The 24,060-nt window shown below is 48.0% G+C and overlaps 1 protein-coding gene across 1 annotated transcript in view; it reads right to left on the bottom strand.

The window, feature by feature from the left end:
• Positions 1 to 24,060, bottom strand: part of LOC119442370 (furin-like protease 1, isoforms 1/1-X/2) — a 184,004-nt gene that overhangs the window by 56,998 nt on the left and 102,946 nt on the right. Inside the window, 2 exon segments of the mRNA XM_037707224.2 lie at positions 12,981 to 13,079; positions 19,626 to 19,724. Coding sequence (XP_037563152.1) covers positions 12,981 to 13,079; positions 19,626 to 19,724 — 198 coding nt within the window.

Here is a 24,060-nt window from a genome sequence, read left to right on the forward strand (position 1 = left end):
AAAAAAAAATCACCAGCCCTTCCTCTGTAGAGAAAATGGGGGTAAGCGAAGCTTGTGTGTGTATCTAACCTTCCTGGTGATTTTCTTTCTTCCTCTCTTTCTTTTTGTCCCTGGTATGTGCCATTGAGCTTGGACCCTTTCTGCACGACCACCAGGATCGGCCCACTATTCAGCGTGACACCACCACCACCGCCGACACTTATGAGCCTATATAAAGCTTCGCTTAAAAATTAGGCCAGGAATAATGGCCGGGTTAATTTTCAGTGTGCGGCTGAGAAGTAATTTATGAAGAACGCCGTACACGGTCCAGTAAAAAAATAATAGAGAACATCTCTGCATTCGGCAGGTTTTCTAGCCAATTAATTCAGCGAATAAATAAGGCCTCCATAACTGATTGGGTTGACTATAGCGGCTGGGGTAAGAATGTTACACCAAGATCCTGCAGATATGTGTCTAACGTTCGTGGTGCTTATGCGTCTCGTGGGTCAATCGTCCCAAAACATGCTTCGCGCCCAGGGTATACATTACCGAACATGGCCTTCCCCATGCAGTATGTTTTACCCACTGTTTATCCCCGCCTGTTTACGCTCCAAAAAGCCGCGGGGAAGAGGTGAGGAGGGGGCGTGCTGCAATTTGTAAATTTATAGCGATGAATCACCTTTCGGTTAGTAAAAATAAATCAGGGTGGGTTGCGTTTCGAGAGGGGACTACCATGGATACTTCACAAAGCCCTCGACTGTCAAAAGCAGTTTTTTTTTCCTTTTTCTTTCTTTCTTTTCTTTTGCTGTGTTGTTTTGCGCTACAGCTAGCCCCTTTGAGTGAGTAGTGTGCGTTGCCTTTTGTTCGAGGTCACTCCGTGACCAGGCACCCTTAACCTTGCCTAAACAGCTTTTTGCCTTCAGTCTCGCGCAAGACCGTGGCAAATAAATTCAATTCGACATTCTAAAAAAAAAAAAAAAGAAAACGACAGGCGATGTGCTTTGACTCACTGAGAGCGTCTTCGCATCGGTACATAATTTAAGTCACGATGTTTTTTTTTCTTTCGTTTTTTTTCGTTTTTTTTGCCAAGACCAGTGCCAATATCGAACGTGCCAAAACCAGTTCTGATTATGAGACACGCCGTAGTGGAGGGCTCCGGATTAATTTTGACCACCTGGGGTTCTTTAACGTGCACTACAACGCAAGCACACAGGCGTTCTTGCATTTCGCCTCCATCGAAATGCGGCCGCCGAGACCGGGATTTGACCCCGCGATCTCGTGCTCAGCAGCACAATAAGCATAACCAAACAATCAATACTGCGGGTGGAAAATGCACAGCTGAGAACAACATTAATCTGGCCGACATCGTCAGCCAACGTTAATTATCTTGATCAAAAAGCTCGATTAAGTTGAAAATGCGCCTTCACAGCGGTCACTTTCGTTTCTACCATCGTTCTAAAATAGCGCGAAGTTTTCGGATTTCCGGAATTATATCCGCAGATTTTACGTGCGACTTGTATACCCCACCGTGTGACTCGCTGTCCGAAATTGTATTTGGACTGCTTAACGACAGTACCCCCCCCAAAAAAAAAAAAAAAAAAAAAGATTAAAATTGCATAAATTCCGACGGCGAACGCGCAGTGACGCATGTCAGTTGAATGTGAACAAGCAGAAGCAACGTATAAAAAGAATGTAGCCTAAGTGGAGACCGGCAGCATCAAACCAACTCCCATCGATCACCCCCCCCCCCCCCCCTACCCACCCATTGTGTTTTTTCTTGTTTTTTTTTTTCCCCCCTTTGGAATGACTCCTAGTTCACAATTTTCAGCCTACGAGAGGCTGCGTTAAAAGGGGGCGAGCGCATCCACACACAAATGCGAAGCCTGTACAGGCGAGCCCATTAAAGTTTTCTCGCTCTATCAAACGTCTGTCACGACAGGTGCCCCCTCCCCTCTTCCCCCTCCTCCCTTCGCGACTCCGCCCGACTTAAGCCACACGAGTGCAAAGCTGCCCAGAAACCAATCTCGAAAACCAATCTTGCACACGGCCGAAGGGCGACCTGCATTTCCAATCAACGCGTGGATTGCGTTCTAATTCGAGTCGACTTGAGAAATCGAAAAGAAATCGATAAAGCTTTGAAAGAAAAGTGCGCGGGGAAGAGAATGCAATACATTGCCCGGTCGCGACGGTTAACTCGAAGTGACACACGCACACGAACGGCGGGTGCGTCGGAAACTCGAAATCGCGGACGACTCGGCCCACCTTTGAGGACAGCTATAGGTGGGGAGGGAAATTAACGCTCCATAATGAAGCACGCGCAAGATTCGCACCGGGCAGTGTGTGACAAACTTAGAGCCCTTGACAAATACAACTCCTCTTTTCGAAAGGCTGACACCACACCGGGGCTGTCCGCTTTTCAGACTGCATGCAGTTGCGTACTGTACACTTCGATGAGGGTGGAAAAGGGCATTCACCCGAGTATACGCTCGAACGCTCAAATTCAGTAAGAAGTAAACATGCATGTCGAGCGAGTTAAAGTATCCCGTTCACTGTGGCGCTATCCATTCAATCAAATTGTCTCGTACAGCTTGCGTAACCTACCAGCGTTTCATACGTTCACAGTGCGGAGGCAGCCACCAAGCGCTATGGATGCTGCACGATGTCGCTTAGATCTAAAGTGAAATAAATATTGAATTGTCTCACAGACAAACCATTACAAGCTGGCACGCCTTCGAGAAACTTTCGGACTGAAAAAAAAAAAAAAAAAACAGGAATAGGCTGCCAAGTCACGTGGGTATACGTGAGTAGCGATGCATGTGAGTAGTGATGCTGTACTATACTGCATTAGTATACTACTATACTGCATTGAATGATGTGCCTGCTTTACGTGCACGACATCTATAAGGCGAAATTACTGCCCACTGTCGAACCCCCCGGCACGTTTCTAAAGTCTCGACAGACAAATAGCAATGGCGAGGGCGCGGCAGGCGTATGTGGACAGGACTGAGGCAGTGATTTGCACTGCAATATAGATTTAATTCTGCTTACAACGATCACTGAACGCACTCCCGTCGCAGGTCAAGAGCGCGACGATTCGCTCGAACACCACTTACGGTGCTGCGGGTGTCTTGTTCGTGTCACCGCTCCGCGAAGGCATCACATCACCCCTTTCAGCTCGAGAAAAAAACAGGCGAGGCACCCACTCAGACTTGAGTGCTGACAGGTGAAAGTTTTTTTTTTTCTTTTTTTTGCTCCGAAAGTTCTAAATCTCGCTGCCTCACGAACTGTACTCTCTCATACCTTCTTTCCCGTTTTCTCGGAGCTCGCTTCATGCAAGGAGCACGTCACTCCCACAAGACGACACGACGGGGCCGGAAGAGATGCGCCAAGCTGCGCGGACACTCGGGAGACGACGACGACATTCGTGCGTGACCCGCGGCATTTAAAACAGCGCACACGCCTGACAGGTGGAAGCAGGCGCGCTGCGCCGTCCGCGTGGAGGCTCTGTCGCACAGGGAACGCCAGCGTGGCATATCCCAGGATTCGTCATCTCTCTGTGCCTTGACGCACGTATACTCGAGAGAGTGAAAGCGAGCGACGAGCTCCGAGGAAAGAATCATCACCAGCTGCGACGGCGGGGTTGCCTGAACGGGGTGTCCCCTCGCGCACAAAGCGCAGGGAGCGAGCTAGTGAAAGCGCAGCGACGGCTTTCTACGGGCACGAGAGCCGGATATATATCGCGCCGAGCTCGTCATGCAAGTGTAAGACAGGTGCCACTCGAGAGATCTCGCCGTTTCCCCATGCAAAGCGAGGAGGGAAACAAATGGGGAGGGGGAAACGGCTGGACCCCTGCCCCCCCCCCCCCCCTTTTTTTTTTTTCTTTCTTACGACTGGGGCATTGATTTTGAAATATGTTTATCGATGACGGTGGGGGACTGCTTGATTATTTCTAGCCTCTCCGTCTAATCTGTGCGGCCGCGGGACAGTTCGGGCGTTCACCGAAAGGCGAGGCAGTTGCGATGTCCGCGGCCTTTCTCTCTTTTCCTTCCTTGCTCTTGCTTTCTTTTTCCTGAAAATTATTCGGCGCACCCATGCTGTGAACTTGAACAACGTAATGAGCAGCATTCGTCACCTGTCACGTTTGCATAACTCGAAAAGTAAGGCCGCCCAACAAAGAAACATTCCAGCCCGTGATGCACGACTTCACCACGCTGTATATGCGCCTCATTAATTGATTATACAGCTATCTCTATACGACTTATGACGAGACCTTTCTTCGGATCTCCCGAAACTTTGAGAAGCGCGGCAGAGACACGGCACTTCTTTTCTCCGGCTTATACGAGTTTTAGCCTATTTTTCGTTAACATGAGACACCAAAAGTTTTCCCACACAGATTTATTACTCGCCGAGGCCCGTTGACACCAAGAAGTTTCATGAAACAAATTTCTGAAGCCAAGCCTATAACGAATCGGAGAAAAAATAATAATAGCGCGAGGTCATTTTCAGTCAGCCAATGCTCGCTATACAACTATATCACACTTTCTTTTTTTTTTCTCCCTCGTCGAATACTGCCTCAGAGAGGGCGCCAAGGCCGGATTATGTGGCACAGTAACCGATTTATCCCGGCTTCCACCACGCAAAACGAGGGAAGTAAAAAAAAAAAGACAAAAAAAAGCGCCACGCCGCACAAATGCAGTCCAGACCAGCGCGAGAGAGACTGCGACCACAGCCTTTCGAAAACGCGCGCACGCACGGAGAGCACGCACATAACGCGCTCGCAGGCTCGGCGAGCAACCGCGCGCACTATCTTGGCCCCGGCCATTGCCGCTCCAGCGATCCTGGCCGCAGCGAGTTCTTCAATGATGCATTGCCGGCTGGCAGACAAGAAACGCGGAACGAAAAAGAACCAAGAAAGCAAAGGCATAAAGGAAAAAAAAAAAAAGAATCAGAAAGAGAGAGGCGATAGATCGAACCACAGTGAGGGCAGCTAATGAGCAAACGAACGAAGGAGAGGCGCCGAAAGGTAAAGGAAGGAACAGACTGCGAAAGAGAATTGGGAAGAGAGAGAGAGAGAAAAAAGAAAGGCGATTCAAGACGAAAATGAGAAAATGTGATGATAGTGCTCGCCGACGTCGATTTTCGAGTCCCGGTCGACCGTGTACTATAGTACAGAAGTAATAAAGGAGCGAGGGAGATAGAAAACAGAAAAATAAAGACATCTAAACAACGGTTCCTCGGCTTCTTGTGTGGTCCGAAAAAAAAAAAAAAAAATGAAGGAGGAAAGGAAGTGGCTACTTTCGCTTCTGTTCTCTTCAATCCTTATCATTCTCGCCTTCCGTTCTACTGTTCCACGGAGTTCGCGGGGCGGGCTATATACGGTGCGGGGGGTTTCGAGATAGCTTGCTCCCAGTCTTTTGTGCGCAGTCGCCGCAGGGCACTTAATAATAGGGTCACTGTGTTTCTACAACGCGTAGCCGTTGCTTTTCTTATCGTGTCAGTTTTATTACTCAATTCACAAGAACTTTTGTCCATCCTCTTTTGTTAAAACCAGTCTAAAAAAAAGCAAGCGGATCCATGGAAGCAATTGACGCTCTGCAAAGACCAACACTGGAGCGAGGTCTAGTGAAGGCACTCTAACGAAGTAACCTAACCTGCTATTAAATTGTAGGCATTGTACGTTTCAACGAGTTCACGTTTCGCGGTTCGCTACTCGAGGAGACCGTAAAGTAAACGACCGCCGCGAAAATACAGCCGGTACCGCGGTTGAGTCATATGGCATCTTCATTAAAGAAATATTTACTCGAGCAACTGTCTCGCTTGTACAATCAAAGAAAACACAGCAGGGGACAACGGGGATTACAATTTCGAGAGATCGGTGCCAGTAGCAGCGAAACCGGTACACATCTCGCCTGGTGAAGACAAAGCAGGGGGCAACTATACAATCTGAAGGAGAGAGTGGTACCAGCTGCACAAGAGACTTGTACCAGCTTTTCGGTAAACAGGCATGTATGGCTGGCACAGTGACCGAAGTTACAATGGAAAGCGAAGCTTCCCCCTCCCCCCCCCCCTTTTTTTTTTTTATGTGTACACGCATATAAAACTCGCTCGCATTAGGTGTTACTGTATGCGCAAATGTTACTATACGCGCACACACTGGCCACTGCACAGAGATTCATCCTCCACTTTGCCCGCATCATTTCAGTTTTCTTTTCTCTCAGTCTGTCCTTTTGTCTTTCCCCTATCTCCTCATCCACATCGGGCCTTCTCGGAACGGCAAGGACACCTCATACATTCTCATTGTCGAGAGAAGAATGGAAAGAATCTTGCAACGGAAAAAAGGGCCCACCGCCTCTCCAAGGACTCGGACACACACGCACACACATATACATTAAAAAATAAAAGTAAAGGAAGAAAGAGAGGTAAGAAAAAACGCAATTTCACTTCATCGACAGATACGAGCTGCTGCAGTCGTGATGCGTTAATTTCCGGAGCTGCATTTCGGGCGCCGAATAATTACTGGCTTTCCGGTGCAGGCACCTGTTCGATCTGCAACCAGCTCGCAAAAAAAAAAAAAAAAAAAAAAAAAAGTTGATCGCGTGTTCCGTTCCTCCAGGGCCCTTGTGGCCTTTCTCCTGAAGTGAGGACACGCGTATACAGTGGAAGCTTGTTTACAAGTGTCACAAATAATGCGCACAATCACTAGCGAACACAAGAAAGAAATAAAGAAAGAAAGAAAGAAAGAAAGAAAGAAAGAAAGAAAGAAAGAAAGGTAATGTTTTGCCCGAAGGTAAGAACGAAGCTATAAACATGTAGCTATGTGTGCTACAGGATATTAGTCTGAGCAAGTTGGCCGGGAAATTTTGGCAATTTAAAATTTTGAAAACGGCCAAACTTGAAACAAAGGCCTTGACAGAGTGCGACACGCCGGAGAGGCTATATGGCGCACAGGCGTCTGTCCTAGCTGTCATATAGCGTTTGGACCTCCCTCGTGAAATTTAAGCCGTCTCTAAATAATCAAGGCGTAGCGACAATCAACAAGTGTAACAGCGCATATTTGCGACTTTGTACCCTACCTAGTACCAAGCTTAGTACTAAAAAAAAAAAAAAAAGATCCCCTGCAAAGGTAACGGTAGAGCGAATGATAATTGAAATGCGTTTCGTGTTTGCGAGAACAAACGATGACATTTTGTTTATTATTTTTGTTCTTACTGGCCTGCTTTGCTTGTGTAAGTGCACGACCAACGGATACTTAACTATTTCGTCAAATATGCGCAATACCCATATGCGCGCTCGGTATCGAATACGCACACGGCCCAACAGCGAAGCAAAGGGACGTGTTCGCTTAGCCGCGCTGCGAGAAAAACAAGAAATTCGATAACGCTGATGCAAGAAAAAGAAAGAAAGAAAAAGTTACCCAACGATTCAATTTCCTATCCTGTACACAGGCCCGTTCAATGCTACGTTATTTTATCTGCATGAACGCGCCGATCTCTAGTTTTCTTGCCCGTACACCTTTCAGCACTAAAGCACTTGCAATATACATATATACAGCATGGTTACTTTTAATTTTCGTCGCGTGTCGAATTATTCAGCGTATACATAAGTACACGTATACGGCCAAACAAGGTAGTCGATATAATTAAATTAGAAGGAAACAAAAACTCACGAAAACAGACTGAGCTATATATACTAACTCTCAAAATTTCGCATTCTTTTTCGTTTTTTTTTTTTCTTCCTGCGCTTTATTACCGCTGCTGCCGCTTCCGCACAACCTGCCTAAAACCGCGCGCATGTATTACTTTAGCGTGGAAGCCAAAATAAACGTCGGTGCCTCCATGTATCCTAAGTTGGTTGGCTTGTTTATTTTTCACCTCTTTTACAGCTCTGAACGAGAAAAATAAGGCAGAGACAGGTCGGCTCATTTGCAGTATTTATGCTACCTTTGGCCAGCGTAGAAGCTCCACGGAAAGCCGCGAAAATATATTAAAGGAAAAAAAAAAAAACGATACAGAAGAACGTAGCTTCCGTGTTTTCGTTTCTCCAGCAAGCATGTTTTCACGCGTCGTCAGCCACTGCATACACTGTGGGCCCGCCGGCGTGCACCGTGCACGCTCCGAGTTTCGGGTGTTCGCGGCTCTAAGGGATGCAAAGACGACGTCCTGAATAGACGCCGACAGCTTTCCAACAATTTTGAGGGTTCAACGTCCCACATCTGCACTTAGGACCGCGAGGGACACCGTACGGAATGTTCTGCACGCGTCTAGCAGAGTGTGAGTGTGCCTGCGACCCCCAATAAGTTCCGGTCACGTGTCCTGTCGCCTACTATGATGTAAAAAAAAAAAAAGGGGGGGGGGGGGGATGTGTTCAAGTTGCCGTAACGTACGAGACGCCGCTTTCTGCGTTTTCAAATGAAAGAAATGCGTATGATGGCTCAAACGGTGCTATTTATAATGTTTCGTGTAATGTACGGCGATATCGATTTGTAAGTTTGTAAATTAGCTACACAGAAACACTGTTGAAATCTGCGACATTCTGTTTTGCCGCAATGCTACGCGGCTCACAACGTGTTTCTAGTCCGCCATATCTCTGCAAGGAAAACCGAAATATTGCCAGGGCCAGTTTGTGAACAGTAAAATAGCTTATACAGTGGAGGGCTCTGGTTAAGTTTGGATACATCTGATTTTTCACTTAGACGACGGAGAATAAGCAGATGATAAAAAAATGAAAAAACAAAATAGACTGATTATGATTGAGTCGGACACTGAATTAGCACTGTCAGACAATCCACACTGTCCTCCACCATCTGATGAGTCCAGCTCGAAATAACGCTTTCAGACAACGGTCGGTTGTGGTTAAGCGCCAAATACAGTCACTGAATGTCTTTCTTAAAGATAGGACGAATCGCATTAAATCTCATTATCAATCTCTCCAACACGGTCTCATCGAATTTCTTTACACAAAGCGGAGCACCACTTGTTGAAAAACATATCGTAGACGTATGAGCGATTTAACGGCAGGGGTGAAGAAAGACTTGACCTGACAGACGCTCACCTACAGCTGATGTTTATTGGAAAGTTATTCACGAAAACAGCGATTCACGCAGACGCTGTCAAACACATCACAAGGTGCAGTCATACAGGTCCAACTGGCCCAGCAGACTACTATCATATTATAAAGCTACCACAAACATTCAAAGAATATATTAATGGCGAAAACCTATACGCATCAAACCATCGTTTATTTAAATCTAATTTCGTTCGTTATGAACCAAAAGACATTCTGATGAGTAGGATAGGCTGTGCATTCACCACTGATTTGGCGCATTCCCAGTGGAGAGTTTCTTTTCTTTTTTTTTTTTTTTTTGTAAACTTTGTGCAAGGAGTCTTCGCTTGGTTTTCTAACGGATTGCTGCAGCAGCGGTGGAACAGGTGCCCAAACTTGCAAGTAATATGCGGAAGTCTAGGAGAGCAGCTCTTTTAGCAAGTCAACGCTGCATAAAGTAGCGAAGCTAATTATCAAAAAATATAGATAAAAGAACGCCGGAAGCCCCTTCTGGCTGACATATCCTTGAAACAACACGTGTCATCTCGCGATAGTGCGGGGTGCGCAAACAAAGGACGTAATTGCCGGCGACCTTATGCAGTGCCTTGACTGAGCATGACTGACAAGGAAGTGCCTTCGACGAGGCAGCTCACGAGAAAGACCGAAGTGAAGGTATAAGCGAAACTGGCTATGAACGTTTAGTGGCAAGCGTGGCATTGAGCTAACAACGTCGTCTGCCGTGTTGTCAAGAGGGGGGGAGCACTATATATAATGGCTAGTTCAGCGTATACTAGAAACAAGTGAATGACAGGTTGCCGAGCAAAAATATAAAGCAAAAGAGAAAACAAGCGCGACCATCTTTAATTGAGATTCGTTGTCTCGGCCTACAAGAAAAAAAAAAAAAAAAAAAAAAAAAAAAAAAAAAACGCTGTCACGCGTAAGCGGTAGGCACAATGGCTGACAAAATAATTCGAGAGCTCCTCAGCGAACAAATGTTACTTTTTACGCCGACACAGCGCGTTCTTTAAATCTGCTTCAGGTAGGTTGTGACTATACTCTTACGGAATTTAAGATAGGGAGGAGAACGTTATGATGCTCCTAAATATGATGCAATTGCAAGACAAAATTAGTAGCATCGCACCAGCGGCAACGAGCATGCCGATAAGTGCACACACATCCCCTTGTCTGCCTTAACTAGACACAACGCAAGCACATACAGAGAAGGAACAACATGCATTAACATCAGCATCGGAGGTGTTGGACGACCAGCGCGTTTGTTACATCATCCTTCGGTTATAGCTATATGGACGAAAGGGAAGGAAATGAGGGTCTGGACGGTAAGGAGTCGGTTGATTAGATTTCATGAGCAATAGTGCTCATCTGCCCATACTTATGACGTCTCTCGCGCAAGTTTTCCTAGGTGCCCGGACCTGCAAGACAAGTGCAGTCTCATGCATCTGTGAGCGCCTGCGACGTGTCTTTAATCATGGTTGCGTCGTCACGCTGCATTATGTGCTTATATAGGCATGCCCAAATATTGCCCAACAACATGTCATCCTGCAGCACCAGTGGAGCTCTGCAGATTACCGCGCCGCGATGCTGAAGCCTTGTACCCGAGACTCAAGTCACAAAGCAACCAACGACACCGTGAGAGATGCGGCAGAGCGTTGCGATATCAACAATGACCGCTGTATATACACTACCTAGTCGACTCGCGTAGATAAAGGGAGGCTCGGCCACGCAAGGCGTACTCGCCTAGCTAACACAATACAGGAGCATTCCACGCAGTTTATATTGGGTGCTATTAGCCTCCGGTGATAGCAGTCTGTCACTACTGCTGACTCCTCCGGCAGACAAAAGCATCCGGGAGTACAGGAACGGAGGTTATTATGCAGCGTGGTGCCTTTCATTCACTCGCGCTTTCTGGCGGGTCACAAAGATATTGCACAGATTGAAAAAAAAAAAAAAAAAGAAACTACACAATGTACCTCAGAGATCACGTAATAAACTTTTTTCGTTGTTCGGAAATGCTTCGTTAGTGCTTTCGTAGTACCGAGTCCGTACCGACAAGAACTGCAACAGACAGTATATGGGCTGTCTCTGCATCTAGAGTGGCTCCGTGTTGCGCCAAACCGTGAATCGTAGAAATTCGTAATAGAACGGATTAAGGCAGACCTGTCGCTTCTATATGCCCGTCGGCACAGAGTAGCTGCAACCTCTCAGGGAAATCACCAGTTGAGCATTATACGCGAGACCGGTTCTGAAGACCATTTGGCACCGCAGACAGCACTATCCGAGGAGACTCAAACGCTTTCATCACGGTGCGGTTATGAGGGGGGCATTACGCATTCAGGTTTGCTTTCCCCAAGGCCAGAGAACTGAGGGGTCACGCGCTCACGACGGCTGCGTAGCAAGATGTATGCCTGCTGTTTCATTCGGAATTGTAAAACATCGTCGCTGGCTCCGGGCATAGGCATATACAAAATGCACGCCACGCGGGGTATTCAACAAATCGAGGAAAACGTGTGTACGTACTTAAGTGCGATCACCGACCTGCGTGTTATCAATTGCAGCCACGCGATTTCTATCTCTTAATTAATGACGCTAGTGCGGCAGGTCTTTCAAACTCGGATGTGGCAAGAGAACATGTGCGCGCCTGAAACTAAACGATTAACTCCGAAAGTCACATCAGGTAGATACGAACGAATCAAAAGCCGACTTTCGCTATTATTCACGGCAGCGCAAACACCGTCGCTAGTTATCGCGCCGATCGCGTTTTTCACTCTTCAATTTCTTTTAAATTTAAGCCGAGGCCTACCAGCCCTAAAGGATTATGCCGCAGCTCATGCTCACCCGCATCTGCGCATGCAGCTCGGCCCTTGCCACGCCTTTCTTCTTTTTGAGCTGCTTCAAGGACAGTGACTGCGAGCAGCTCGATAACGGTGACAGGAAAGGCCGTTGCTAAGATCTCCACGAGAGGGTGAACCTCGAGCCCTCCTCGATTAGCGTGTCGCGCGCCCCGTAAGCACGGGGCGCGAAGGTCAATTGGGTGAGAAGCGCAGCAGCCGGACATACACAAACATTGACACAAGAAAAAAAAAAAAAAAAATAGACAGCCCGATAGGCGGCGAAATAAGTTCGCTCAGTCGGCGAGCGGCTGCGTATAATGAAACAAGGTCACGCAAAATGCTAACTTCCCTAGAAAAAGCGCAGAACAATCTTATCACACGACGAGCACACAGACGGAGAAACACGCAGTAACGTATGAGGGGGAAAAAAAAGGAAAAAGAAAAAAAATGCGGTAAAGGAGGGTGTCGTAAAACCGCAGTGGACGACACCTGGACTCGCGCGCCGCGCAAGATTCCAGGAACGTGGCGTGACCGAAAGTGTCATCTGTGTTTCCCCGAAAGAGCGGTGCAGTGCACTTATACTGCACCTGCCTTGCCGTTGACATCGATTTCGCGAGCACCTGACCGCAACGAACTGCTGAGGATCAATGATTATGTGACCAGGGAGTTTAAAGCGGGCGCGGTCCTACGGAAACAGCCCACAGGTTCTTCACGTACGACTATACGCCAAAAGAGGAAACTAATTTGCGCTCCGAAACTGATATACGCACTTCGTCAAGTAAGGCGTCTTTCTTTCCAAGTATATAATCGCGAGGCAGATTTGAACTTGACTCGCCGTAACTGGTACTCCAGATTTACACGTTCTTGTGGGTGCATGGGTGTTCGCGACGTTCGATCCTGGAGCCAAGAAGCGAAAGGAAAGAATGACCGAAATCCGGCGCTGAAAGGTCTATAGCAATCGACATTGTGGTACGAGTACCGCCGACAGATCTCATTGACACTATATAGTGGCCGTTGGACGCACGTCCGCAGTACTCGCGAGAAAAGAAAGAAAGAAAAAAAAAAAAGAACGCTAGAAATAAGACCGTGTGAACTAAACGTTGCACTTACCAGGTACCACATTTCCGACCATCGTGGATCGTTGAGGACGGTTTCGCGGAATTCTCGCTTGCTGCGCCGCTTCAGGGTCTGTTGCGAAAAAGACCGAACCTGCAGGTAAAATGTAAATGTTTTTGGTAAGTCTGCCGTCCCAAGGCGACCTGAGATAACAGAGGTGCATGTTGTATACATTTAATCCGTAACCAGCTCTTAGAAGTGACCCATTTACAGCGACATATAGTAGATGCTATACGTAAACCATGCGATGTGTAACAACCATATATACAACTACGTTCTCTGGTTGCCGTTAAGTGGCGCACGGGATAACTTTCCCGGACCGGATTTCAATGTTATGAGCCACCCTATCAAAGAAGAACTAGCAGAGAATTATTTCATACCTATACAAAGAGCAACTTCCAAGCATAACTAACAAACACATTGTTGCCAGCAGTGATGATTGAGCTGCGCTAAAGCACCTCCGTAATTTCTAGACAAAGCGACTTCAACCAGGTTTGAAACAAGCCCTTTCAGGACTCATTACTCTGACATAATTAGAAGACAACAGTAAATAAAGCATTACGTATAACCAGATGTCGTGCGACCCTTTGGTAAAACAAAGAAGTCCGTCGAGTTGGCTAGAGCCCACTCCACGACATCTAGTAAACGTAACCATCAAGACCACAGTTCTCACTGGTACTTTAAAACCAAGCACTCAACGGCGTCCATACACTGTGGCACTTAAACGCACGATCACCTTGACAGCGCCAATTTGCGCCAGCACTCCAGTGTCCGTTAATTGCTTTCTTCAATTGAGAAAGGAGTGAGTCCGGCGGTTCATCACGTTCGGCCTAGCAGGCCTTCTGGGTCACGAGAACAAACTATACCAGCTAACCAAGTCGAGCCTACAAATTGCCGCTAATGCGCATTTCTGGCGCGTCAAAACTGCAACATACGCAGCGCACGATTCCCATCTGGAGGTCGCAACAAGCAAACGATGTTCGCGCGCCATCCACCGGGGCCACATACGCAACGTGCGAGCCTTTATTACGCGCCTAGCCTCTGCTGTGTTTCTCCAAGTTATGCACCCGCAAGGCGTATACGACGACCGCCCCAAGGCAAGCCAGCTGCGCGGGCATAACAACCACCGCCGGTTGAAGCAAGGCGCACTGCAATGTCGGCGGGACGTCGCGTATACACGCAATCCAAGCAAACGCGAAAAAGCAAGTGCTGCAGGAAGACAATGCAGTCGTCGGAGATGAAGCGAGCACGCATTCCGCCGAGGTCGCGAGAAGAGGCGAAACAAAGGTCTCTGCCGCTGGCCTTGGGAGAGTGCATACATGCACGGTACTATTACCAACGTATACGCACACATACCACGCATGTGTACATATTTATACACTCGGGCACGCTGCCAGCGAGACAATGGGTGTTGCGTGCCATTAACGAACGAGCGTGTCGCGGCAGCGTCTCGCCTACGCTACTTGCGCCAGCTCCCTGTAACTTGTCCTCAGCAAATCGAGAAACAGGAAGCAAAGCGCGGGACACAATGTCTCGTTGTCGTCGACGTCTCATCAGCGGCGTCGTGCGGTACGAGGCACCAGCGAAAAAAAAAAAAAAAGTGTTGTCGAAGTAGGAACAACGAGAGGGAAAAAAAAAAAAGATATGAATGAACGGAAACTGGTACAGCGTGTTCGGCTGTCGCCTAGAGAAGAAGCATAAAAAAAAAAAAAAAAAACGCCGAAGAAAAAAATTGAAAAAAAAATTGAAATACAGTTGTCCTTTAGGGTGCGAAAATGAAAAGAATTAAAGAAAAATTGCAGAGGAACGCGCGATGAACCTTCCTTCCTACCTACTCCGCGACGGCCCTGCAGGCATGCACCTCAGTGGCGACATACAGCGCTCGGAGCCTTTGTGCAAAATATTTCTGACCCTTGCCGTCGAAGTGGCCAGGCCCAAAAGTGCAATATAACGTTAGCTCCAAGAGCTGCTTCGGCGGCGAGCTTTAAATGTAATGAAAATAGCGGAACTGCAGCGCAAACATTCTTACTTAAGTTTACTTAATCTCCCCTCCGGTGAACTCAAATAACGCGAAAACAAGCGGCAATAGCGGAAACACGCGCGCAGCGCGTGCCCAAATATACGACGCACAGGCACGAGATTACGTGTAGCTGCCGCACACGGATTCGTGTAAACAGCTCGCGCATAAAAGCGTTATTGAACGCAAAATAAATTCGAGAGGGCGGCACGGCGACGCCAGATCGAGGAAAGAATATTTATTCCTTCATCAATGGCGTGTTTTCTTTTCATTCCATATTCCATTAAGTATTGCCGCGGCCCCATGTCGGCAGCCGCAACGACAAATTTAGAAGTGAACGTAACACTCTGAAAATGCTATACATAAGTCACAGCTTCGCAGATGAAAGGAACAACTGTTTAAAAAGCTCCTATCATCTATTCATGAGCTATTCTACCGCAGACAGTGGCCAATTTCGTTACACAGAACCGATCACAACGATTGGGAATCAAGCGTACAGTCATAGAAGCTCAGGCACAACCCTCTAAGAGACGCAAAGGGATTTAATTTCCTCGCAACTCGCGCATGCACTCGCTATCAATCTCAAACTTGCGCTTAACTTGAGTGCAAGAGCTCGCCCTTCAATACCTGTCTCGCAGTTCACTACCTGCTGTACCATGCATATAATACCCCTGAATCCCATAAATACCTGCAGCACAGTTCGCCCCTCCATTGCCTGCAATACACTAGAGCTCAATAGAGTTCTAGTGTATCGTAAACTTCTATTTTAAGTGACATTTTCAAAGGATGAAGTACACAAACTGTACGTTGGTTTAATGCGACGAACTTATCTCGCAGCCCAGTATGTCCTAGACGAAAGTCTCGCCATGTGTGTATTACGTGATGCTGAATGTGTAGAAAACAGGAACAGCCGGCATAAATCAAAATGCCAGCCACCTCTGTCTAAGAAAAAAAAATTACTAAAGACAAAATATTTTTTCTCTATGAAACAAAAAAGCTATGCAGTGAAACAAGGAATTGCTCCTTGCACGTGATACTTGCTAGAGTGCCGGCAGCTGCCTAACAAAAGATCACCCAGACTGTCTTGAAAGCACTAACACAACTCGGTAACGAAAAATAACAATGCGGTGGAATGAATTTCGCCTTCAATCAGCCGAAGAATCCTACAACCGAGAAAAAGAAAGAAAGGCAGCGTCCAGTACGTTTTAACAGCTTTCTTGATACCCCATGCGCACACCTCCCAATAGTAAGCGAACACTTAGTAGCACTCGAAAGTCAGGTAAACATTCGCTACCCTAAACCATAAAGCTGAAAGAAAAAAAGTATTCAGAAAACTCTACGAACGGAGTAGTAGTCACACGACAACGTCGAATGCTGCGCCGTACGTGTTACGACGCAACAGCTACACGTAGGGGGAAAAAACAAAAACGTGCGGGTATAAAAACCAAAACGAAAGGCAAACTTGTTGCACAGGGTATAGAACGAAGGAAGGTTCCAACACAACGACTCAAGGAGTGCGAAGCGCAAGTCCGGAGAAGACAACAGGGTAGCGACATAAAGATAAACAGAGAGTAACCGATTCAGCAAGACGTTATCCGGGAGAGAGGTCTCGACCAACCGTCATCGCACGCAGGTCGAGCGAACCTGTGAACAGGCCCCTTCAGAAACCATTGTTGTGCTGTCAAAAAATGCTACAGGGAAAGCCTTGGTCGAGTGGCGAAGAGACGGACGGCGTCGAAGAAAAGGCTTCGGAAAAAGGGACGCCGATAGGACGACGGCGTTCTCGCCAACACGCAATGAGAGAGAAGACAAAAGAAAATGCTCGACAGGGTGTCAGCACTCGGCTGCCGCCCGCGCGTTCTATACACGCACCCCCGCACGGTGTGCAATGACGCGGACGAAAAGATAAAAATAAATAAAAGTTGGGAGCCTCTGCGTTCCACTCGATCGACGCGCCTTTACACACTTCTAAACTTTCGGTTTCCGCGATAACCATGATTTATTCGAGCCAGAATCGCTTTCCGCCTCGGCAGCGCGGCTCACGCGCTCGCAACGGGCGAACGATGACGGCCCCTACTGACACGCTTCCGCTCGGGGCACCGGTGTCATGCAGAAAAGCGGCGGCGCAGCAAATCGCTCGAAAAAAAAAAAAAAAATGTGCCAGAGTAAAAAAAGAAAGGAAAACCGAAAAGCGCGTGAGTAAGAAAGCGCAGTTGCGCGCATGACGTTGATGCCTTGTTTACGGTGCAGTTAACGCGTGTTGGCATTTCACCGCGGCTGTTTTTTGTCGAGGTCTGGTCCAGCAGACTAGTTGACGCAGCAGTGTTCGCGAAGCATTAACGCGGCTAGGCGCGATAGCAACTTCAACCAAAAGCAAAAGAACGCCGTAAACGATACTGCCTTTCAGCTCTGACTTATTGGGCCAACGGTGGCTTTATTTAATCGCGAACTATGACACTACGACGAAATAACTAGTTTAATTCAGAGGTCGGGGAATTTTGTCAGTTATAATTTTCAACACACAAGCTAAGCTCGAGCTACAGACAACTAGCGAAGTAATGTCAATGTATCCAGCAAGCACAAGGGGCGGGAAGATTTCGCGAATCGATGGCCACATATCTCCCGCGAAAAGGGTCGATTACTCAACCCTTCATTAAAGGGCTTCGTAACCTGGGGTCAAATTGCAAATAATTGCAGTCCGGCCCCGGTATTACCTCAGCTACGCTTCGCTGCGACTTCAGGGTTTACACTCATCCAACTTTAAGCCTCAGTTATCAAAGAGAGGTAAACACAGTTAAAAATGAGTAAAAGAGGGACTTAGCGACAATACATTCACGCAAAGTCTATAGATTAGTTCTCTGGCACGCGCACGGTAGTAAGTGAAGGCAAATGCCGTATGCGCTGTGGAAAACGGCGAGCAGAACTGGGAGGGGGGGGGGGGGGGGGAAGAAGAAAGTAAAAATCAAAGAAAGAAACCGACTAGGCGCGCACACACACTCAGTACGAAACTTAATTTCACGGTCTGCTGAACTGCGCGTTGCAGCGGACGCCAGGGCTATCTTCATAAGAGCGCGAGACGCCGCGCGGATTACGAAACCGCGAAGTCGCGTGCTTCTCCTATGCCGCCTTGAAAGACGGGCGATGAAGCCATGCCGAAGGTGTGTGTGCGGCGCAAAGCAAAGAAAAGCGCCGCCGCCGTATATATACCGCCGCAGCAAGAGAGAGAGAGAGAGAGAGAGAGAAAGAAAATCTAAATTGCAGGCGAGCGAGCGACAACGACGGCGCGCGACCGAACGCATCCGGCTGCCACGGAAAATGGAAGGAAACCGAGTAACGCGGCATAATAATGGGATCTTCGAGCTCACGGAGACTGCGTCGCACACACTTGCCTGGCAGACGGGACAGGCCTCGGAAAGAACGGCGCTATGCGGGAGGGGAGTACGTGGCGCGATCGCGCAAAGCGATGTACACATGCCGTATTGTACATGCAACTATATCCAAATTACGAGGACCCAAACGCTGCGACTATACTGGTCGTTACCAGTAGGTGCGTCTATAGCACGCATGCGTCTAACGCGTTAGAATAGCGGTATATATTTAAGCATTTAGCCTTTCCGTATACTGAGCTGTTCGGTAATGCATGCTTTTTTTCGAGATACACGTCCCTTACACCCATAACTAACACGTGAGGAAATTACTTGCACATTCCGTACTCGCAACGTGCCCTTGAAGTGACTATGCACGCAAACGCGACTCTCTATAACGTCGCACGGGGCACTTTTTCCACGAATGATACTCTGCATTAGCTTATGCTCAAGGTTGTAGCGGCGCCGCGCGAGCGAACTGCGCAACGATGACTGCGCTACAGAGATCGCGCCTGCGATCCTCAATGTGTTCATCCAAAAGGGGCGGAACGAAGAGATCCGAGCCTACACCTCGTGGCGATCATATTAGTTAAATATTTAATCAAGCATTCATCGTCTGCACCCTAAATATCCGTTGGCTTGGCAAAGACGACGCGCACCGGAACGCCGGCTTATTCAAAACAGGTGATCAGAGATAAGAGGCAATTGCGCAGGCGTTGAAAACAATTTGCACGTGACATCGTTCGCGGTGTCTTTATGTCTCGCACCTGTACTCAGAGTTATTCACGCGGGAATTTCATTTCTACAACAATGAACGCCGGGGTGCCAATTCTCAGACACTGTAAAATTTCGCCACATTGTCGAATCGGCCACCTTGTCAGCTCTATAATAAATGCCTCGCACAGCTAGCTACGACCGCTCTGATTGGCTCAAAACGGCAACATGACGGAAATGGCGAAACTAATTGAGGGTGCTATTTCTAGAATAGCACCCTCGGTTACTTTCCTGTCAGTAACGCTGTGCTAAAGAAACCAAAAAAATCCTGACTTGTAACAAGAGCAACGATGGTTACTGATGATGGTTACACAATGATGGCTGACAGGAACAGGAGGTCCCGATACAGTCTTCGACTATGGGACCTCCTTATGTATAATATACAGATGTAACAGTTCTGCATTTGTACCAATAAATTCTGATTCTGATGGCTGCACGAGACGGCGACCATCGCCGCAAAACGATGCACGCCCATGCACTTACATTGGGTTCTTGTTCTAGACTCCTGTGGTGCTCCTCACTTCTCTGCAAGGACCTCTTGGCGATGCGTTTATGCCGTAGGTGATAGTGGTCCCCAAACACCTGCAAAACACAAAAACAGGGCACGACGTGAGATTCGAGGAAGTACAGTTTACGCGCCTACATCTTTTAGGGTAAAACGGACTTTCATCACAAATCGATCTGCGAGCACGAACTTAACGACGTTTCACCAGCATCGCGCAGGAGAAACCGGCGACGTGGCTGTAGTGATGCCAACTTAGATTAGACCACATATGTAGTGCGACTACCCGTTGGCTGGTTCGTCTACAATTTGAGCGATAGGGATACAGAACAACAATTTAGTACATCGTTCGGCAGTACCGGAGTCCTTGAATAGTTATTAAAGGACTCTATAGCAGTATACGAACGAAATATAGGCACAATCTTTTTTTTTTTTTTTTCTCGACAGTACATAGAACCACGGGCGATATTAACAAGGCTCTTCGTAAGTGCTGCTTGCCACTGTCGGGCAGACTTCGCTAATATGTCGAGATACGCAGGCATCTGCTCTTACAAACAGTTCTAGCATAAGAACATTTCTGTGATTACGAGTCCACTATTTTCAAGCTAAGGCTCGCCTCATATTCCCGAAACATTCCTAAAATCGCAAAACGATTGCAAAATTCGCAACATTTACAAACATTTCGTCAGAGTTTGAAGGTATATGCACGTTTACGCCTAATAATAAGTTCCTTCCGCCGCGTCATATATATATACAGGCCTCAAACAGCGCGCGGCCGCTTTTCACTTAGCCCGGTGCTCGGATGTTGGGGCTGAGGGCGCGTGTGCGCAAGGACGTGCATCGTAAATCAGTGGCCGCTAGCAGCACGTTTCCGACCATTCGTCTCCAGATGCCTCCGGGGATGGAAGGAAAGGCTCCAAAACGCCAGCCCCGCGTGCAAAAAGTACACGGCATACACTCTGGATGAAAAGGACCATGAAAGGCGCCGGAGATCGAGCGTGAGCGCCGAGACGCGCTGAGCTTCTCAAAAGAAGGAATGGAAGAAAAAAGAAAAGAAGCAAGAATATCCCAGTGAAACATCAGAGTCTTCTTTTAGATATCATCTCTCCGGGTAAAGCAGCTTCGAAGCGCTTTATAAAGCCAACATAACTGGCTCTAAGTGGAAACTCTTGGAACCACTTTGCATTTGAATGAAGGTGGCAGAAATGCGACGAATTCAGACAAGGAGAAACGTGAAAGGACGTATAGAATAGGCAGCCTTAAAAAAAAAAAGTTCGAAGCCGGAAAAATTATCACGAAGGTCCGGAAAGAAGAGATGAACGTTTGGAAGGCTTCAGTCAACTGCAGGTGCTGCGATGTGCACTTTGAAAGGCTCCGCGCGCTGAGTACCCACTATTTGTATGCGGCTTCTCGTGCTTGCGTGTATCGCGCGCCAGTGTCAATAGCGTGTGCACGTGGATATGTACGTGCGTGATTGAGAAGAGTTTTTTTTTTTGTTAGTTTGCGCCACTGCAATACAAAAATGAGCTAAACATGGTCGTCTCCCGCATCGTGCCCCAATGATGAGCGGTGACATGGGAAATGAATGAAACGGACATTTTCTAACGATCCGTGCGACATGCACCGCACGAAAAGCACCTATCAGTCAAGTCATCGTAATGAGATGCGCAAGAACATGCGACAACGCATATGAACATGTTACTAAAGGCTGATTCACAATACGCCGACATGACAACGATTTTGGTCTGCCGACTGATGACGACAGCAGTTTACAGGACGGAAAACGCTGTGGCCAACAGTCGGCAGGCCAATATCGGTGCCATGTCGGCGTGGTGTGAATCAGCCTTAAGCAGTAGAAACAAGCACGCGAGTTCCATTAAGTTTATCCTTTCAGCTGCGCCCTTTCTATTACGATATACGCAGCCTAGGCACACGTCTTGTCAGGACTTGTGCGCGCAACCATCGCTAACAGAAAGTCTGGGCTACGCAGCTGAGCGGAAGACACCAGAACGTGCAACTTTTGTGATTTGTTTTCCTTCAGGACAGTGTCGGGTGCACAATCTTTCACCCACAGAAAGTAAAGGAAATCTCGACTATACAGCCTTCACGCGACGACGTATACCTGTGCACGGATTCCACGTGCAGAGAAACGAGCGGGTGATGGCTAGACATTTCTCGAGTCTCGACTTATAATATAGTTTTACGTATACACACAGTATATAGCGATTCGACGCCATTGCCGGCTGATCCTGTCGCCGCGAACACTGCGCGGGAGAGGCAGAGGACAGAACAGATGAAGCGCTGCCGGACGCCCTAGATAGGCTGTGTCTTATCTACTCGCAAAAGAAATACTCTGCGACTGCCGTCCGGACCACAGTCCGGAACGGCGAAGAGAAAATCCACTTTAACGGCGGCAATCCCGATCGGGGACCGGCCATATTTCTTCGGGCGTTCGAGAGAGAGTCACGGGAGTCAGCAATTCACGGGTAAAATCTGCCGCCGGGGAGGAATCCGAGGACTCGACAGCGAAGCGTGGGGCCGGATATAAAACAAAAGACTCGGGCCCGTTGGAAGGAGGGTGAGGAAGAGGCGGTATAAGGGTGCGATGGTGTATAGGAGCGCGAGAACAGTATCGAGAAAGAAGCAAAACGGGGACAGGAATCAATCCTATCAGCCAGGACAGGCGAGCTATAGCGCGCGCACGGTCTTATCGGAGCTATACGCACAGTGAAAGGGGAAGAAGGAAAGAGCGAAAGCGAAAGTCGATCGCTTGGGCAGCAGCCGCGCCCATAGGTCGTCCGGACGGTGTCCATCCATTGCGGAGAGTTCCTTCAATTTCCGGATATCTGGACAAACGCCGTCGCCAACACCGCTTGTGCCAGTGCCACCGCCGCTCGGGCGGCCGGCCCCGATATTTCGCCACCACGTCGTGGACGTCGCCAGAGGCTCGTTCCGATCACCATTCTCCCCCGTATGCCCCCCTGCTCTCCTCTCCAACTTCACAATTTTTTTTTTCTTTTGCTTGCGTGAATGTATACGTATCTCGTGCAAGCACGCGCCTGCGCTCGATGTCTTGTGGAGGAGCAGTGTACGCGAGCAAGGCAAAAAAGCAAGGAGAACTACAGCGCATTTTCACGCTGCGAGTGTTTAGGATAAAGCTTTCGGTCGGCGACAGCATATATTATGTGACCGCAGTGCTGGCCGATAGCAAAGTAGGACGCGTGCACTGATACGATGCGAGAAAATGGGCGCGCACTGCTCCGAGAAAAATGGCCGGAAGGCTGCGCCGGGAGTGAGTGAAGTATAGATGAAGAGATATGCATTTATATTCCGGCGACACACGGTGTACCTCCTTGTCCGCATTGAGCATCAACGAGCTTAGTGAAAGTCTCAAGAGTAAAGTTCGATACTAATTAATGTTTGCCAAAGGTATCGAAGCCACTGAGCATGTGACGGCACCTGTGCCAAGCTCAACTTTTGTTGCACCGGAAGCCCGAGATTGAAAGGCACATTTTGCCCCACTTACTAAACTTCGGTGTGTCAAGTGTGCTATTAGGGCGCTTCAACCACCAGCAGCCAGGAACAGATCTCACACGCAGGGTGATTTCAAAGCATTTTAGAAAGAGCGTACCTCACGGCCCCCAAGCAGCAAGCTGGACAATGAGGGGCAGCGTATACAGGGAAGGCCGTGTAGTCGTTCAGTCATAGACGATAGTTAACCAAGCACTTAAATTACTGTTCACCTTACTTTTTTACATCGTTTTTCAAAGGCATTAGGATGTCTATTGATTACAAAGCGAAAACGCGTCACGAAGCTCAGCAGCGGAACTGTCCGGCCACGCAGGGAGAATTTTGCACGCTTCAGCACATGATAAATAACTGTACAGTGCCGAAGAACGAGGACATCACGTCTTACAAACTCGCCAAGCTTCCGTGCCTTCAATGCACCACACTTTTTTTTTTTTTTTGGATGTTGTTGCTCGCGAGTGATTTAAGCACTCTTTTCGAAAACAGCGTCCAGCACCTCTCGTGGACTGCTTCGAATATTTAGACCTTTCAAGCACCAATCCAGCCCGGTCATCACGCGGACTTATCTGTTCTCGCATCCATCGACAAGCAGCGCCGACCACCGAATGAAATCGTCTTCCACTTTCAACGGTGGCAGCGAAGGAAGTTGGGCTGAAACTACGCGCGTTACTTGCGACATCAACTTTCCTCATCTTTCAAACTGTCTCCTTTTGTTCCTTACCACAGCAATGTGACACGCATAACTTCTCTTTGTGACTTAATTAGGATGCCTCACAGCTGCGCGCCTCCGGCTCGAGAGGATGCTCCTCCGACAAATTGGTTCTCGCTCTCACAGAGGGGCTAAAGACGCGCACGCCGCAAAGACCGCGAAAGGCTGAAGTTGCTACT

This window comes from Dermacentor silvarum, chromosome 2, assembly GCF_013339745.2.
Source record: "Dermacentor silvarum isolate Dsil-2018 chromosome 2, BIME_Dsil_1.4, whole genome shotgun sequence".
Taxonomy (NCBI): Eukaryota; Metazoa; Arthropoda; class Arachnida; order Ixodida; family Ixodidae; genus Dermacentor; species Dermacentor silvarum.